The sequence below is a fragment of the Sturnira hondurensis genome, unplaced genomic scaffold (genome assembly GCF_014824575.4).
Source record: "Sturnira hondurensis isolate 20B ecotype Veracruz unplaced genomic scaffold, ASM1482457v3 Scaffold0007797, whole genome shotgun sequence".
Classification (NCBI taxonomy): domain Eukaryota; kingdom Metazoa; phylum Chordata; class Mammalia; order Chiroptera; family Phyllostomidae; genus Sturnira; species Sturnira hondurensis.
In genome coordinates this window covers 2718654-2737834 of record NW_028080428.1, presented here as the reverse complement: position 1 = coordinate 2737834, position 19181 = coordinate 2718654, and the positions used below count along the sequence as shown (strand labels likewise).

The 19181-nt window shown below is 51.7% G+C and overlaps 1 protein-coding gene across 2 annotated transcripts; it reads right to left on the bottom strand.

Annotated features, from left to right (window-relative positions):
* Window positions 1–249: 249 nt before the first annotated feature.
* BBS1 (Bardet-Biedl syndrome 1) lies at window positions 250–18865 on the bottom strand. Of its 2 annotated transcripts, none has more exons than XM_037053300.1 (17): window positions 18676–18865; window positions 18287–18363; window positions 18140–18174; window positions 15488–15760; window positions 15332–15378; window positions 15162–15200; window positions 14967–15039; window positions 12898–13029; window positions 11855–11961; window positions 10411–10531; window positions 10083–10241; window positions 8932–9001; window positions 8386–8544; window positions 5750–5883; window positions 4624–4758; window positions 4101–4220; window positions 250–3896 (listed from the first exon to the last, which is right to left on the bottom strand). In XM_037053300.1, exons 1-17 carry the CDS (start codon window positions 18720–18722, stop codon window positions 3810–3812), a joined length of 1815 nt encoding a protein of 604 aa, XP_036909195.1. In that variant the 5' UTR covers window positions 18723–18865; the 3' UTR covers window positions 250–3809. The 2 variants fall into 2 exon arrangements, with proteins under 2 accessions (XP_036909195.1, XP_036909196.1); XM_037053301.1 differs by having other exon boundaries at window positions 4134–4220.
* Between the last annotated feature and the right edge of the window lie 316 nt (window positions 18866–19181).

Sequence of the window (19181 nt, the reverse complement as noted above, 5' to 3'; positions counted from 1 at the left end):
GCCCCTCCCTGGTGGGGGACACACTGCTCTTAATCATTCCCTGGCTTTGCTTTGTAATTTTGTTTGTATTGGTTTTGCATGTTTTTGAGTTTTATATAAATGGAATCACACCATGTTTATTCCGTGACTTGCTTTTTCACTGAACAGTACGTTTCTTAGATTTGTCCAAATGGACGTGTGTAGCTGGAGAGCGTCCTTGCTGGTAGCACCCTCTGAATACGCCACTTGTTTTTCATTTTGTCCCACCGGTCACTTTATCTGCCCCTGTGTACAGTCCCCTAAGACCTAGTCTTGGTACTTGCGCTTCTATGCAGGTTTTGGAATCAGCTTGTCAAGTTTCCCCAGTAAAAGCTACTTTGAGACTGTGAATGGCGCCCACTGAGCCTGTAGGTCATTCTGGGGAAAGTGACCTCTGCATGAAATTGAATTTCCCAGTTAACTCCATCCTGGTCTGACAGCAGACACTGCATGGTTTCTATTCTGCTCCGCTGGTTAGGGTGTGTTCTATGGCTCACAATGGGGTCTCTCTTGGAAAATGTTCCGTGTGAGCATCAGGAAAACGCATCCTGTGCTGTCTACAGGATGTAGACATTGAAGTTGTCTACAGACGGGACACTGCCAGCTGATGGTGCTGGCTCTACTGTGTCTTCAAAAGACACCACAATTAAAGACCAAACAGAGAGCAAAAAGAATTAAAACAGCATTGTAAAGACAATTTCAGAGAAGAGCTGAAAAATAAAAATCTAAAACAGGACAAAAAAACTGAGAAGAAGATCAGAGGATCAGTCCTGCTCTCTCTGGGTTTATCAGATGCTGGACTTACTCGGAACTCCAGGCAGAACAGGGCAATGGAGGGACCTTCCTGGAAGCGAAGGACATACGCCTCCAGCCCCAGGACGACATAACCACACACAGTTAAGTGTGTCCTGAATTGTGGGACCTCAGAGAAAGTGGAGATCACACACAAAACTCACACAGAGCTGCTCAACAGCATTCACCAAAATAAAACCAGAAGGGAGCACTGCTTAAAAAGGATTTTCTTGCATGAAAATGGTTTTCAACATCAAATTGTATGACCCAAACGGTCACAAACATGTATGAATCGAATAAAGTTTTAGACAACAGTGCCTTACATGGTGACTCCAGCACTTTTTAAAGACGGTCCCTGTGGAAAGGCCTGACCAGGTGAGCGGGTGACAACCATGGAGGCGGAAGACATGGCGCCAGGACAGGGTCTAGCCCAGGCCACCGCGGCGCTGCGGGTCCCAGGAGAGGGCCCCGAGGCGGTTCTGGAGCCGTCTTCCCACAGCTGGGGTGAGGGCAAGGGTCCAGAAAAAGAGGAACTGTCAGACCGGGCAGAGGAACAATAGCAACTGGTATACACAGAAAAGTAAGCAAATGGAAAAAACAGGGTCATTAATTCCAAGAAAAATAAAAAAGTACCCTCAAAGTAATCTAATTACAGCCCAATTCTTGGCTTGCAGTGATGATCTTTCACACAGTAATATAAATTGTAACACAAACAGTGAATGTCGATTTACCTAAAAACTGGTGACACGAGGAAGGGACAGGGTGCTGTCACAGAAGGCTAAAACCTCATCTGTTATGACGGAGCCAACAAGTAGCATCTGAGACTGATGAAGCAAGACTAGTCTAAGCATATGACACTTAAGATGACGGAAAAGGACTAGAGCAAGGCACAGTGCTGGGGGCGGGGCTCTTTCCTTCTTCTAAACTGCCTTATTCCATAGTATTGGGTAGGTACATGGATTTAGATACTTTTTTTTAAAAGGACACCAACTCTCCTCATCCTTAATGTGCACCACCGTGTGGAGCCCTAACTAGCGAGGCCTCTGGGTTCCGCGCACTGCTCCTCATGTCCTATTTGCTTTCTGTACGCGTTCCACCACGCCGCGGTTTGGTATTGGTAACAGCACGTGGCATCACATCGTTGAATTCACGGTAGGTGCTGGGCACAGGGGCAGTTTCTCCGAGCTCGTCCTCGTGGATAGCTACGCAGAGGTCCCAGAGCTAACTGTCTGGCTCCGAGTTTGCACGGTCCATCACGTAACTGGGGTGAAAGGGACTGTAAGGTCACGTGGCTCAGCTTAACAACCCTGCGCAGTGAAAGCCCAGCCCTGGTGACACAACTCTAGCAACAGGAGGTCACACCGTGCAGGGCAGGCCCTTCCTGCTCCAGGAAGCTCTCAGAAAGCTCTTCAGGTTAATCCAAGTCTCTCTGACACTCCTTCTACCTGCCCTTCCATTTCCAGGTCAAATCTCCTGCTTGCTCCAGTTCTGCCTGGCCCAGTGGGTCTACGTCTGTGAGCTGGGGACTGTACAGAGAGCGGGGTGGGCTCTTTTTTGGTCTAGATGCCTTGCTTTTCTTAACCTGGCCCCTGAATGCATTCCTCAGGGGTGGGGGTGGCTGTAGGCTGTTACCCCAGGCCCTCACTGTGTCTGGGGTACGGGGGTTGTCTGGCAGCTGGCAGCGTGGGCCCTTGGCCTCCCGGGCAAAAGCTCTGCAGTTATTCCTGCATCACCCTTTCCGGAGACCTCTCCTCACTTCCCTCGGAGGGGCTGCCAAGCTCACAGGATACTACAACTGTAGCCGATCTAACTGCCTCATTTTACACAGGAGGAGACTGCAGTCCCCAGGGATTCGGTTACTGGCCACAGCCTGAGCTGTCACCACACACTAGGTTATTCCTGGTCAGGGGGGAAGCTACAGGTCCTCCAGGAACAGGGCTGCTGGCTCACGGGTGGCCTACCAGGGTACCTTGAGGTGGGCCAGGCAAACTGGCTGGGATTGTGGGTCTCCGGCCCTTTGTGGTCTAAACACGCGCCTTTGCTTGGTCTTCTGCCTCACTTGGGCCTCTGGTCTGCACCTTTCCAGCTAATTCTCTCACACTATAGCCACTGCTATAGTGAACTTGCCACTCACACGAGTGCTCTGGGCTCCAGGGTGTAGAAGCACATCTTGATCGGTAGTTCTGGGCTTCCGCCTCCCGTGCCACCTCCCCAGGGCTCTGGAAATGTTCCTGCTGTGCCCCGACAACACTCTCTTGGTCTAGCGGAGCCTTCCTCTTCTGGGTGCCCATTCTGGACCCAGGCAGGGGTGGGGCCACTAGCTCTCTGCGTGGACACTCTGTGGTCTCTGCGTGGGGCATCACAGGCTTGAGGCTTTGAGCCCAATATTTCAGAAAAGCCCTGTGTGGGGAGGCAGCTACAGTCTCTGGGGACCCTGAAGAGAAAGAACCCCTTGCTCAACCCATGAGGGGAGATCAGAGCATGGGTTTTTCTTGCAAGCTGAACTGGCAGCAGCCAAGCCTCTGGAACCCTGGGGAGCAACAAGGGGCTCAGTCTCACCCAAGAAAAGCCTCTGACTCTCCCAGGCCAGGCCCTGGCCAATCCCGGCCTGAGCCAGCAGCAGCAACGAGCGGTGGGAGATCTGGGCCTCCGCCCCTCATCTCACCTTGACCGCTTCAGAGCTCTTCCTCTGGACCCGGGTGTGGTTTCTGGAGGAAAGTGAGGATCGCAGAGGAGCGCAGAGGAGCCCAGCAAGCCAATGCTTGCATCTCCCTGAGGGGAAAGGAGCTGAACCTCCAGGGCACTCATTGACCTGCTGCAGTAAGTCACCCACAGTAGAGACGGTGAGAAAGGACAGCTTGGGGGAGCAGAGGGAAGCAGATGCCCCATACCCTGCTGTGCAGGGAATGGGCTTGGGCCACTGATCCTGCCCAGCTCGGTGGAAGGGGCTGGATTTTCCCGGTGCCGGTTCTGAAGGGCCTTTAATACCAGCCCGGGGGTCAGGCAGCTGCCAGCCCCTCGCTCACAGGCATGTTGATATGGGCACTCAGCAGGGGTGCACTCTGGCCTTCTCGAAGCACCAGCACCTGTGGAGGAGGTGCCCATGGCAGCAGGGGTTTGTGCCCAGTAGCCCCTGCCCCTTGCAAAGGCCAAGCCTGGCCTGGTCTGCACTGGCCCTAAGGACAGGCCACCAGGGCTCAGTCAAACGGGACGGGGAAGCGTCTGCTGCGTGGACACCCACCCCGACTGACCCAGGATCACCCTGGGGCCTTGTCCACACTCACACCCACTGTCCTCCCCAAGCAGCACCGACAGTGGCCCACCTTGACAACGTCCGAGACGCCCTTGTCACTGAGACTCTCCACAAAGGTCTCCAGGGGGTAGCTGAGCCCTGGCACCAATAAGGGGACCTAAGTGTGGGGACAAAGAGGTTAATAAATCAGCCCCCAGGGCCCAGGAAAACCAGGCCCTTCACTCTGTGGGAAATTCTCCTTGAGGTGGAGACAGGCCCCCCCACAGCCGCTGCAGGAGTGGCTGTGAAGCAGAGTGGCTCCCGGACCCCCCAGCACCAGTGGGCTTCTGGGAGAGGCACAGGAGGAACCCAGGCACAGCCCTCCTCCTAGCACTCCCTGTGTGGCTGGGGTGAGGCAGCTGAGGCAGGTGTTGGGTGCTCTCCCAGAGGCCCCTGCCGTGTCCTGGCCTGACCTGGGGCTGCAGCCACCTGCCAGCCCTCACCTCCCACCTGGTGGAGGCTTTGTGGGCCTTTAATCAGGCCCCACCCTGCTTTGTGTCTCAGGGAGGTGGGTCAAGTACCTTGAAGAAGGCCCGGGGCAGGGCGTAGAGCAGCTCGTCATACAGGAAGCAGACCAGCAGCCCCAGAATGGGGCGGGCTGTCGAGGTGTTCTGCAGGTGCAGCGTGAGCTTGAAAGTGGGGCCCAGGCCCTGAACCTGTGGACAGGGTGCAGTGGGTGGGGAAAGCCCTTAGGACCCAGCACCCTGGCCCTGCCTGCCGGCTTCCTCCTAGAGTCACCCTCCTCCAGCTGTTCTAATGCATTGTTCCTCTGCCCCTCAGAAGCTAGAGATGCCCAGAAGGTTGGCTCCAGTGGGTAGAGGAATCATCAAAGGTCCAGGGAGGGGAAGGGGATTGTGAGAGGCAACTCGGCGAGTTGGTCAGAGGCAGAGCTGGCCTCAGGACACAGGCCCCAGGTCCCCACCGGCTGTGTCCTGACCAGGGCCCTGCCCCTTTCCCAGGGCCTGGCTCACCTCTCCTCTTCCCCTGCAGGGGCCGCAATGACTTTATTTCCTCCCCCTTACCCTCAGCTACTCTGTAACTTCTTCCTCTCTATACCTGTCCACTTTCTTTAGGGAAAGAGAAATCAGAAACCCGGTTGGGACAGATGGCACACCTAAGGGATCCATTTAGAAGTGCTTGGAGCCCTGATGACCCTGAGGCCACCTGTGTCAGAGTGCAGGGGCTCCCTGCTGGACCCCCACACCCTGTGCCTGTGCAAGCCTCAGGATGTCCCCTCCTGTACGGGGCAGCCCTACCACCTTGGGCTGCCCATAGTTACTGAAATGGACGGCTCCCTTCCCTGTGTCATGGGGGAAGAGCCTCTCCAGGCTGCTGGGAAGAAACACCCCAAGGTGACTACTTGTGCACCCTGCCCTACACCTGGGGGCTTGTCTGAGGCACAGATGGAATGAGGGGCTGAGCTCAGGCCCCTCTGCAGCCAGCCGCAGGGAGGGGGCAGCACAGGAGAGGAAGGTGAGCGTGCTCACAAAGGAGGACAGGAGACTCAGTGCCTGAGCCCATGGGAAGGTGAGAAGGGGCACAGGTCCTAGTTGGCTTGGAATTGGCCCTGGGGCTGAAGGGTTCCCTGACCTCTACCCCTCTGGCCCTGAGGCTGCTGCCCCCACTGCCCCACACCTGGGTGCTCACCACGGCGTGCAGCTTGAGTGGCTCCCGGGCTGTGGCAGACACGGGGCTCAGGCTGGACTCGAGCGCCTGCACATAGGCACGGGCGGCCCGGAGGCGCAGCAGGTAGAGGTCGGTTTGGAAGGTCCGGTGCATGGCTGAGGAGACACAAAGGGCTGACACTGAAGGTGGGAAGGCCAGGCAGGGGGGAGGGGTGGGGGGAGGGGGCAGGGAGAGTGCAAGAGGAGGGTACACTGGGCAGGGTCTGCAGAGGCTGAGCGTATGGGGAAAGGGAGGGCTAAGGTCCAACAGCCCAGGCTCCTGACGACCCTGGATGCTGGCTCACGCCCTGCTTCCTCCTCCTGGCTCCCCTACCACCCCGCTGCCCACACAACCTGTGTCCTTTGCTGGCTCCTCCCATTCCAACATAAGGACTGGGGTTTCCTTGAGTCTTGTCCTAGGTCCTCTTCTTCCTCCTGGCCAATTCACATCCTGCCCCAGCTGTGACCACCCCAAAGAGAAACAATGCAAGCTCCTGACTGCAGGGACTCACTACTGCTGGGTCCTTGGTGCCCCACTCTGGGCCTGCCCATGACCACACTGGATGGGGCATGGCCAGCAGCTCAGCCCCTGGGGCAGCCTCCTGTTTCCAACGGTCAGTGGTCACCTGCACCTGGATGCCCCATCACCACCTCAAATTCCACACCACAGTAACCGAGCTCACCTCCCTACATCCAGCAGGCGTTCTGCCTCTCTGGTCACCAGACTCACCCCTTACACCGTCATTTGTCAGGGTCGGATGATTCTTGTCCTCAAAGCCCTTTGCGGAGCAGCCCGCAGCCCCCATGGCCACTCCTTTCCATATTTAGCACCTGGGTTTGCTGGTCTGTCCTTGACTTTGTGTGAGGTGCTTTCTGCCATTCTGTTTTAACCTTTCCTTTTAACTCTAGTACTTTTACAGTTTATTTGTAATTTATCCAGAATTAATTTTTGTGTTTGGTGTGAGGTAGAGTCCTACATTTTTTTTTTCCTGGAAGCAAGTTGTCCTAATTACGTTTTGTGGACAGTCTCTTCTTCCCCACTAATTATGGGGAATTCATACTGGCTCCCAGATACTCGAGGGTCTGTTTCTGGACTTCCTAAATGTGCCATTGAGCTCCATCAATTCCCACATCGATATCACAGCTGCAAATTCCCACAGCTTCACAGTTCATTCCAGTGACCGGCTAAGTTCCCTCATTCTTATTTCCCCCAAATCCCTGAGATTTACTGTTAGGATCATTGGTCAAGTCCTCAAAGCAAATCCCAGTGGGGCTGAACTGTCCCTTTGCTGTTTCTTGATTAATTTTAGAGACTGTTAATTAATCCACAGCATTACACTAGGTCTTGCTACCCCGAGACCTGAAAAATCTCGTTTCAGGTGACCTTTTATGTTCTTCAGAGGAGTTTTATAATTTCCTTTATCAGACTTTATAAGTCTTCTTGTCAAGTTTATTTCTTTTTTAAAAAAATATTTTTATTTATTTATCTTTAGAGGGGAAGGGAAGGAGAGAGGGAGAGAAATATCAATGTATGGTTGCCTCTGCCGAGGACACACAATGTATCGTGTGTCCCCTGCCGGGAACTGGCCTGCAACCCAGGTATGTGCCCTGACTGGGAATCGAACCACGATCCTCTGGTTCGAAGTCCCACGCTCAGTCCACTGAGCTACATCAGCCAGGGCGTCAAGTTTATTTCTAGAAATTTCCTTGCCATTGTGAATGGAGACTTTCCATTATATTTTCTAACTGGTTACTATTCATATACACGGGAACTATTGATTTTTGCATATTTCACATTTGGTAACCTTAGAGAATTTCCTAATTACTTCTCTAATCTATCAATCGCTTTTCTCAGATTCTATAGGCTACACCAGCCTGTTACTTTCTTTATCCTCTAATTTACCTTTAAACTGCAAGCAAGATCCCCTTTTAAGACAGAGCTGGTTGAGTTACTGCGTTTTCCTGCTTCACTTCTTCCCCAGCTCCCACTACCTAAATTAAACGAACGCATTTTAGGTTTGCACTCTAGGCCCTTTCGAAGCTACCACTGACTGCTCTCGAGGCCTCCCTCTGGCCACTCAGCTTTCCTGCACCGCACCCACAGCTCCCCGGTCCACGCTGCTTGCACCCAGGCAGGGCCCTGCGCCCCACCCAGCCTCTGCCTAAACCGCCCTTCCCCAACCCTCTGGCTCTCAGACTCGTAATCGCCCTTTGGGGTGAAGTCCAACGTCGCCCTCTCCAAAGCTCTGCCCGCTCTCGCAGGCAGGCCGCTCACCTGGGATCCTCAGGCAGGCACCTGGCACAGGCCTGATAATCACAGGTACGGAACGAATAAATGAACAGGAAAACTCAATAGGAAAAGGAAGGACCTTGGTCAAACTAGACTTCTTTCATGAGAATTCCTGGATCTAGCCACTTCTCCAAATTCCAAGGGCTCCTGCCAACAGGTGTGGCACCTCCCACCTCCCAGGCTGTCCCTGGACAACCAGGGCACCAAACCCACCCAGTTCACCAAGGCCTCGGTGTCATCCCACTGCCCAGGGCCCCCCAGCAGCATTCACCCGGCTTTTGCTGCTTCAGGGCAGGGGAAGAAAATCGGGAGCCTGGCCTGAGCCTCACCGATGCCAGCCTCCCGCTCTCGCAGTGTCTGATCCACATAAAGCCGGGTCTTTCGGGGCACATTGAGTTTTGTGGCCTGAGCTGGTGGGGGGCCCACCTCGCCTCCCCCGTCTGCAAACACTGCTGTTCGCTTCAGGATCTTGATCATCAGTCCACCGCCTAGGGAAGAGGATGGAGAGAAACAGCTTTGTCCTCCCTGGTCACACCCCCAGTTCTGATCTTCCTTCCCCAGTGGGCCTCACAGACCCATTTCTGTACGTGTCTGTCTCGAAGCCGAGACTCTGAGTTTCTGGAAGGAGTGAAGTTTGTCTAAATCATCTCCTACCATTAGTTCACTCTTCTCACAGTTCCTCGTCGAGCACTGTGGTGTTCCTGGCGCTGTGGCAGGCGCTGAGGATGCTGGATGAACTGTCCCCGGTGTCTGCCAGCCTTGCTTTCCACACCCAGGTCCTCCTGTGCCTCACACCCACCTCCTCTCTGTCCCAGGATTTGGCCTGTCCCCTTCACTCCCAACCGGAAAACCCTCACCAGGTCTGACCCCCGCACCTCTCGTAGTCACGATGAGGGTGTTATCTTCCCGCCCGTAGCGGCCAAAGCAAAGGCTGGTCACTGCATCCTACGGCGGAGATGCTAGAGTTCATTTGGGAAAATGTTTTGGAGAAGACAACAAAACGGGGGGTAGAGGGATAGCTTGGGGGACCCCAGAAATGACACAATGGGTGAGATGAGAGGCGAGGACTGGGGCAACGCTGCCTCTGACACCTCTCCTCGACCTCTAACCTTCCTTCCAGCGTCACCACCATGGCCGGTTGCAGACTAAACATCACTGGGCTTTCGGGCCCAGCTTCCTGACCTAGCCCTTCTCCCCAGTCTGTCCTCCACACCGCTGCCTTTGCTGCCTTTGCAAAGCACCAACATGAGAGTGTCGATTCTCTTGTAGAAAACCTCCAGTGAATGGGTGTGTCCTCCCTGTCCCCTCCCACATCTGACTCTAACCTGCCTTTCCTGTCAGTTCTCTACCCTTGACCTCCTCCCAGCCCACGCAACACCTGCCTTCACAGCAGCTTCTTTCAAACCTTCTATTGTGACGTAGGACCCTTTGTACGTACGTTCATGTAAAAGTTCCACATGTTGCTGGTTGTGACCCATTAAACTGATTTAATGACTCACAACTTAGTGTTTGAAAAACTCTGGTCCAAGCTCATCAAACTATCTGGATTTCTTAGGCAAGAGCCCCCATGCCTCTCAGCCTTCTTTCATGCTGTTCCCTGTCTGGAATGCTGTTCCTCCATTTTGCCAGCTGAATTGTCACTTGCCCTATGAAGCGTCCTGTGAGTTCCACCCCATTTACCTGCCCCCTGTCCCCACCGTTACTCAGTCTGCTCTGTGCTTTCTCAGCACTTGGCTTCTGTCTGCCTTGTTATTTGAATTAGCTGTGTCTCTGGCTGGCTAATTAGCTGTGTCTCTCACTGTCACCTTGGACAGTGAGCTCCCTGAAGGCAAGGATTTAGTCTTTATTCTATCGCACCTCAATACAGTGGGCTGTGCATGGGAGGTACTCACCAAGTGTTTTTGACAAAGGTCAAAAACACACCTGGTTTTGAACTACACTAAGTCAGGGGTGGCAGATGGAGTAGAATCAGGAGGCAGCTAAGCAGCTCTAGAGGTGGGGGAGGGACACGGGGTCAGCAGCTCACCGGGGTGCGGATGACGTCAAGCAGGGCCTTGTCACGGTAAATGCGGACCTCTCCATTGGCCAGCCCAGCCATGACAGCCTGCAGGCCCCGAGAGCGCTGCTCCATGAGGTTCATGGTCAGGATAGTTGCAGGCATCTGTACTGTCCACAGCTTCTTACCCTGGGGTGGAGGAGGGGACAGCCAAGTTTATTCCCGGGCCTTAGGGGTTAGAATAGAAAGGAGGTGGCTGGAATTGCTGGGTGGGGGACACCAGAAGGACCCGCCTGCTAGGGGGACCTGGGAGACACGGGTGGAGGCATGGGGGTGGTTCTTTGCCCAAAGGCCACACCTTGTGGGTGAAGCCATGCAGGCTGTCCTGGGTGCTGCCCACCACCAGGACTTTGTGGATCCGGACAAGCCCCACAGGCTGGGCGCTCAGCTCGATGCAGTACTTGGGGCACTTGGAGTCCCTGAGGAGTAAAGACAGACTCTCCCAGCCCAGGGCAACACTTCCTCCTTCCCTGGCTGACTCTCTTCTTTCCAAGCCCCACAGACTATCCTGGAAGGAAGCCTGGCCCCAAAGCAGATGACCACGGTATTATTTCCACCTGTACCACCTACTAGCTGCATGACCTGGGTAACATGAAGTGCATTCTCCTTCCTGGTGTCCCTCCCGCCTTCAGTATAGTGATCTATATGGTCACCTGGCAGTTAACAGGTTACAGCATGTGCGGCCAGAACGAGGGCTAGCAGACTTGGGCAGCTGAGTAATTTACCAGAAGAGCACGAGGCACTGCTCTGTGTAGATGCACGGTCTCCACTTCCTGGCCTCGGGATCTTAATTTGTCTTACCCAGAAAGTAAGTGGAGTGCCTGCCTGCCAATCACAGGCTATGGCCCGCTATTCTTCCTCACCAAGCCTAGGCCAGCATCACATCCCAGCTCCCGAGTCACCTGAGTCTCCCACTGGTCTCTGGGCCTCCTTCAAATCTGCACTCTACGCAGCAGAGAATCTCAAAGATGTAAATGCATCCTGTCATTCTTCTGATCAAGATTCCATAGCAGCTTTCCGCTGCACTTCAGACAGAATCCAAAACGTTTACCATGTCCTAACCAGTCCTGCACAAGCCAACCGGGTCTCTGCGTGGCCTCTGTGGACCCTCCTCGGGCCCCCCCGCCCCTCAAGCAGCACATGCCAGCGTCTCCCACCTTGAGTCTGCGCAAGGCCTCTGCCTACAACACTCTCTGTGCTTTTTGAATGACTAGCTCCTTCTTCGTCTTCAAGTCATCAGCACAACCACCCTGACCCCATTATTTTTCCCATTGAGCCTGTATTTTTTCCTCCACTGAGCACATCCAATTTGCAATATTATCTTGGTTTGCTGACTTCAGTATCTATCTTCCCATGAGGGCAGAAGCCATGTTTATTTTTTTCCTCAGTACCTTATTCAACACTTACTTAGGTGCTCAAAAATATTTCTGAATTAAAAATGAATGTTGTATAAGGAGTATCAAACTACTACGCTACAAAGTAATATAATGATTATGAGAGACATTTTTATTTCTTGCATTTTCTGATCCCATTGCTCACGGGTCACAGCCACCAGCCCAGTCTCGCGCTTTGCCAGCGCAGTCTACAGGCCTCCAGATACCCCATGCTCCTGGTTCAGCCTCTGTGACCTTCTCCTCCCTTTCCCAAATTCCAGCCCCCAGGCCCCTCCTCATCTCGCAACCCCCTGAAACCACCAGGTATCTGAGGCGTCCCTTCTGGCCTCGGAGGCCACGCGTGGCTACCTTCTCAGGACACAGATGTTGCCGTTGCGGCAGGCAGCGGTAAGCCGGAACTCTACATCGAACTGGCCAGAAACCTCCAGGAAGACAGGGACGCTAGGTAGGTTCATCTGCGAAGAGGAGGTACCAACATCCCGATTTCTCTGGAGCCCCACTCCTTCCCTACCTTGAAGGAACCCACTCCTTAAAGCTGGTTCCTTGTCTAAAGTCCCAACCTCCTCACTTACACACCCTGCTGGTCAGTTTAACTAGTTCAGATTTTCCAGAGAGAAACTTGGCAACACGCGGCAAACACTTCTGGCTAAACTATGCCACGTCTAAGGAACGCATCCTAAGGAAATATTTAGATGAGCATGCAAAGATGCCTGGGCAAGAAAGCCTGTCACTGTGGTGCTAGTAACAGTGGATACTGAGAACAATTTAAAGATACAACAGGTAGCCCTGGCTGGTATAGCTCAGTGGATTGACCACAGGCCTACGAACCACACGATCATGGTTCGATTCCCGGTCAGGGCACATGCCTGGGTTGCAGGCCAGTTCCCAGCAGGGGACTCATGAGAGGCACCCATACATTGATATTTCTCTCCTTCCCTTCATCTCTAAAGATAAATAAATAAAATTTTTTAAAAAATAAAATAAAGATACAACAGGTGTCAGAGTCAGGCCCATCTGTACAATGGCCACTGTGTGGCCGCTGGAAAGGTGGGCGTGGAAACAGATGCGCTACCACTGCGTGAAAAGAGGAGGTTACACGGCCCTGCACTACAAGGCCGTTTTTGTAAAATAAAATAAAAAAGAAAGAAAGAAAAAAAAGTTATGTTCTAAACATGAAACTGTCAGAAAAGACATATGATGAAACTTTAATAGGAGATATCTGTGGGTGGTGGGATTTCTGGATATATGTTTTTCTTTATGCTTATCTGTGTCTTATGATTTGTCTACAGTGAATACGCTTTCCCAAGAACTGGGCGCAGGAGATGTGGCAGAACAGAGGGCAGAGTGCGGCTTGGGCTTCCGGTGTTTCCAGGGTCAGGCCCCACACTGACCTTGGCCAAAATGGTGAAGGCCTCCGGGTCCAGCACCAGGAGCTCCTTGTTCTCAGTGCCCAGCACCAAGCAGGACACAGCATCCTCGTCAGCCAGGTTCTTCTTTAAGGTGGTCATGGCGGTGATGACTGTCTGCAGAGGGACTCTGGGGGTCACCTGCCGGTCCCCACCCCGCACTCCACTCCCCCCAGATGCCCCAGGACACCATGGGAAGGAAGAGGGTAAAACCAGAGGAAGAGTATCAGAGATGCAAAAGGATATTTATGTACAGAGGTGTTTATTGCAACAAACCTAACTTTCAAAAAAAATAAGATGATCTAAGTCAATTATGAAATATCCACAGGATCCTAAACCATGCGGTCATTTAAAAAAAATCACATCTTAAAGGAAGATCCGATGATGGGGAGAATACTTCTCACGCGTTAAGAGAAAAAACAAGTTATATCAGTATGATCCCAGTTTAAAAAATATATGAACAGAAAAACATGCTGAAAGGCTAAACCCTTAAACACAAACACCAGTTCTCCCTGGACACTGAGACCACAGGTGACTTTTAATTTCTTCATCGTGCTTCCCTGTAACTCCTACAGCAGGCACTTGTTCCTTCTGTAATTGCAATAGGAGAGAAAACAAAAGAGAAGGAATGATCCCCCTTTTCAGAAAATTCTCCTATGGAAATAATTTAGCAGGACCAAAATGTTTCTTTGGATAAAGCTGCTCATTTAACTACTATCTTTGAGATGAACAAGGGGGAATCATCCTCAAAGCCAAGCATAAGGAGAAAGGTTACAGAAGCATGGAACTCAGTGATGCTCAGTCAGGTAAGCGTGATGTGCCCGTGGAAAGACTCCCCCGCCCCTCAACTGCACCCAAGAGCAACAGCTCACTTCCTGATTTCAGAAGTGCTCAGAGGCACTGGCAGCTGTGGGTCTGAGCTGCTGGTCAGCAGGAGGGAACAGAGTTTCTCACAGAACTGGTCTGAGACCAGCCAGAGGCTGCGGATTGTGTTAGGCAACATGGTGGCTCCCATGGAGCTTTCTAATCTGCAGAGAACAGCTCCGGGCATCAGTCCTGGACTAAGGGTCAGCCTTTAGGTCAGGGACCACTCGAGTCCATCAGTAAATAGGTTCAACAATAAAGCCATTAAAATTGTAACTAAGAACCCTGGCTGGTGTAGCTCAGTGGATTGAGCGCGGGCCTGCGAACTAGAGGATCGCGGTTCAATTCCCAGTCAGGGCACATGCCTGGGTTGTAGTCCAGTTCCCTGCAGGCCAACTCCCAGCAAGGGACGCACAAAAGGCAACCATACATTGATGTTTCTTTCCCTCTCTCCTTCTCCTCTAAAGATAAATAAATAAATAAAATCTTTAAAAAAATTATCTATTAAAAAAATTGTAACTAAGAAAAAATATGAAGTGAATAAAATGGACACATTTCTGGTTCAACGACTGCATGTGAGTAGTTACATAAACCTTGAATGAAATAATGAATAATTAATGAACTAACCAAGAGGCCATTAAAAGTGGAGTTCTTTTTTGTGTGTGAGTTTTTAAAATTGTTGTTCAAGTGCAGTTGTCTCCATTTTCCCTCATGACTTTCCCCGGCCCCACCTGCCCCTCAAGTGGAGTTCTTAAAGACTCGTTAATGCTTGCTATATAATGTTATGCACTCAGGGGAAGCAGGATATATTATAAAAGCATATTTATGAAGGAAATACACCAAAAACAGTAAGATCGAGTACCTCTAGGTAGTGAGATTAGAGTCACTTATATTTCTCCTTTATACTTCTCTTTATTTCCCAAATCCTCTCTAATGAGAATATATCACTTTTGCCTTCAAGTTCTATACATAGCTCTACAACTATAGTTCTGTTCGAAGCTGTCACTGTTAACTGAGAAGGAGCAGGCCCTACGTGCTGCTTTGCCACTGCATCCCTGCGGCACGGGTTGGAACGGAAGCTGCAGAGTGAAACTAGTCGAGTTCGGTTGTAGAATTTACTACTGATGTTACATGGTTGTAGGAAATTATGCATCTTTTTTACAGGGAAATAAAAAGAGAAGGGGCATTACCTGACGCTTGAGGGTCTTGGATTTGTGCTGGTTCACAAATGCCTCCATTTCACTCAGATCCAGTTGCAGAAACCTGGCCAAAGAGAGAATTGGCATCTGCATGCCCAGGCCTGGCTGCCCTCTGCGGGCCACTCCCTGCCCCCCCCCCGCCCCCCGGAGAGCTTCCAGAACATTGGCTCTCCAGGGGACCCTTACCTGAGCGACTGTACAGACAAAGGCACCTCTGCCTTCTCCCTGCAAGGAGAGGGGCGATCATGGCAGTTTGAGGAACAGGGCCCTGGGGTCAGACCGGGAGCTCTGGGATGCCAGAGTGGGGCAGGTGGAGGGAGGGGTTGAGGCGTCCGAAGGGGAAGGTGGGCTCTCACCGGATGCCCTCCAGCATCTCCTTCAGGGTCAAGGGGTCGATCCGGTCCTGCAACAGCAGGGGAAGAAGGTAATACCTGTGAGCTCCAGAGCCAGGCAAAGAACGAGGATGAGCCGGTGGCCGCCATCTTTGCCTTCTTGTCCCCCATGTCACTTACCTCCTTGGCCTGGTTCCAAAGATCTTGTTCCAGGGGGTTTAAAGGCAAATGGGGCAGGGTGAACTTGAAGTAGGGCCTGAGATTCTTATACACATACACACAAGGGCCAGAGGCCAGTGCCAGAGCTGGAGTCCGGGGCTCGTGCTGATCCATGAGGAAGGTGGCAGCAGCAGCCGGTAGTGCAGGTAGGGGGCTTTCGGTCAGCACCTTGGGTCCTTTGAGCACCTTCAGACTGGACTGCTGCCTGCCGGGGCCAAGGTCCCCCACCACCAGCTGCAGAGAGAGGCTGGCTTACTCCAGGTTCAGGGTCTAAAGATCTTAACCCCGAACTTCTTGGGCTAAGTCTTTCTGCTGATGTACATTTATTTCCTCCCACTCCAGTGTCCGTGGGGAGAGGAGGGTGACAACAAGCGCTTTGCAGTGAGGCTCGCGAGCTCTGTGACCTCAGGAAAGTTGACTAAGCTTCCCAAGCTTCATTTTTCCCACCAGACAAATGGAAATATCTACTTTATGGCACTTGTAGTAAAAATCAAATGAGTAATGAATGAAAGAGCCTGGTAAGTGCTAGTGCAGAGCAGATGGCAGCTGACATTTTCATTGTTCATTCAGTAAACATTTTTTTCAGGGCCTGCTCCATGCCAGGCACTATTCTAGACAATGGCACAGTGGCCGAGGCCAGTGGGGTGCTGAAATTCGTCTCTGGGCTTCTGAGGCCTGACTTCCAAATGGGAGCAGAACTAAGGAAGCAGAGGCCAGCACACGGAGCAGATATGCACTGGAGACGCAGGGGCAGAACCGAGCCCCTCGGTCTCTACTTTTCAGCTTCCAACCCATCCTCCAGGCCACTGCAGGTGCTGTGCAAGCCCACTCTCCTGACCAAGGCCTTCCAGGCCCCCGGATCTGGTTCCCAACTTGTTTCCCATCACCTTCCCATCCACACTGTGCTCCAGACAGAACAGAGGCTGCACAGAACGTGTGGATTCTGAGCATGCACAGTGTGCCAGGAGCCACACCAGGAACTTCACTAAATGCTCTCGACAGCCTCTGAGGGAGGTACTACTATTAGCCCCCAAGCCACACCACAGAGGAAGCGGTGGTTTAGCCACGTGAGTAAAAGCCACACAGCTAGTAAGTGGCAGAACTGGGACTGGAACTTGTTTAGGTCTAACTCCAAAGCCAGTGGTCTTAACGACTATTTTACACTGGCCTCAACTTCCTAATTCCAAATTTATTCTTTCCAAATGTGCAAAGAACTTCCAAGCCTCTCTGTGCCTCTGCTTGTCATGTTTGGTTGCCTTTCGCCTCTTTTCTCCGGTGCTTTCTTGATATACTTCATTCATCTTTCAACGCCTACTTCACGTGTTACGGCCTCTCCAGATAGATCTCATTCTTCTCCCACTGGTGGTCACACAATACTTTCCACATATTCTACTTTAGCACCCATTCCTTTACCCCACAAATATTTATCAAGCGCCTAATTTGCGCCAGGCACTGGACTATGTGCTGGGACTCAACAGTAAACAATCTAGTCATTAAAAAAGTTATCGCACCAAAGCATTTAACATGTCACATGAGTTAGTGGGTCTGATTTCTCTACCTTTCACTGCTGTAACCCCACCACCAAGCACACACTAGGTGTTCAGTCGATATCATGGATGAATTAAGGAGAGTGTCTGTATTTCCTCCCCACTGTGTACTGATTCATTTCTGAGTTAGTGTCTGCACGGTGCCTGACACGCAGTAGGGGCTCACTCACTGTATGCTTGTTGAATCGCTGAATGCTTTACAGCTAGGAATTTGGGGGCAAAGGCACCAAATCCTACTGTAATCCCCATGTAGGGTATGATCCCTAGGTTATCTTTTAGCTGCCCACCTAATACGCCCCTAGTGGGTTCACTGCCCAAGACGAAGCTTGAGCTGTAGCGGAACAAACACGTAACTTGGAAACTGACAGATCCAGGTCTGCAGCTTCTTACAAACTCAGTAAACTTAGCCTATCTGACTCCATTTTCCATTAACGAAATGGGGATCAATAGTATCTGTGTATGTGATAACGCCTCAAAGAGGGTCTTATCCAGAAATGGACACTCAGTATATGTTAACTTCCTTTCTTAAGCCCAATATATTTTTTCAACCTTTTTTACAACACCTGGCCTTTAAAACTTTTATTTCTTTATTCACATTTATTTCTCTTTATATTTAAATTTGATCCTTTTTAGTATGGAAACTTTTCAGTCATATACAAACCCCCAAATACCTATCATCCAGCTTCAACAATTAAAATCTTTGCCCTCTTGATAAACATAAAAGTCACTTCAAGTCTCTTCTACTTCTCCACATTCTAACACCTGGCATACAACCAAAAGATGTGCTTGCCCTTCCAACAAAGAATGATGTCAAATTAACAAAATTAGGAGGCTTTGTCTTAGTTAAATCCCCAGCAACAATTGTTCTGCTTTACTTTCCGCAGTTTGTATTATGAAATCTATGGTTCTCTTCACCTTCCACATAAAGATAAAATTTAACATTAAATGTGCTTTATTAGAGTACCCATGAATTACAGATTTATGCTGAGCTTCTCTGCAACCACCAGGAAATCTCAATTCTGGTATTTCTCCCCCAATTCTCTTTCTGCTAGGGTGTTACGCTTACCTTGTACTCCCCGTCCCCATGCAAATCTGCCAGCGCTGGAAAACACAAAAGGGCCATGAGCCAGGGTCTCTGAATCCCAGAGGCTTTTCACTACAGAACCATATCTGACTCCCCCGTCTCCCCAGATTCCAGCTCTCGAGGACTCACCCAGGCAGGAGGAAAAGGTGTGGATGTTGGCCATGGGGTCGTAGTGCGCATCCAGCCATTTCGAACTGGCCTCATTGCTGGGACAGGAGGGAAAAAGTTGAGGAGTACCAAGGAAGGGGAAGAAAACTTTGAGGATGCTGGTCTCTGAGAGGGAGATGTGTGTGGAGCTCTGTATAGAACGTCTGGGTCCAAGTTCAGGCTCCACCACTGGCGCAGTGACTTCGACAACCATCCCTCCTCCCCACCCCCAAAGAAGGGCTTCAGTTTCCCCATTTGATCTCTACCAAAAAGCCAGCGCTTTTCAAGAACTGCAGGAGCCCAGATCACGGGGACCAGGCCACCCTCTTTACATTTGTAGGAAAGGAGACCTCGAGGATCCCTGCCTTCACCTTTCAGCTCGGCCGCTGTCAGAACCCGACGAAACCGCCGCAGCCATCTTCGCAGGCGTCGCCTTAGCAACCGGCTCCTGCCGGCCGCCGTGCGACACCCAAGAGCTCCGGGTTTGGGAAAGCCCGTATACAAAGGTTCCGGGCGCGCAGCTTTCCCCCAAGGGCCTGAGAATCCTCCTTGTAGGATGTGCTGGCTTCTTTGCTGGGATTGTGGCGGCGGAAGCGCCAACTTTCACCCGTTTGTATGATTTATGTTTACTCCTACCCTGCCGCAGCATCTGGGCCCCATAATCTCTGGGTCAGCGAAGGGGCGCTATGAGTGCAAGCCTGGAGAGGGGCCCTTCCAGTGTTTATGAGCAGCGAAAGTAACTCATCCCCTCTTCAGGTTGAAAAGGGCCCATGTCCTTTCTTCCTGTCGCACTCAAAGGTCCAGGCTCAGAAAAACAAAAGACAAGGCGCTAGAGATTAAATCCTAGTATTCTGACTGAAGTTGATAGATTCCAATT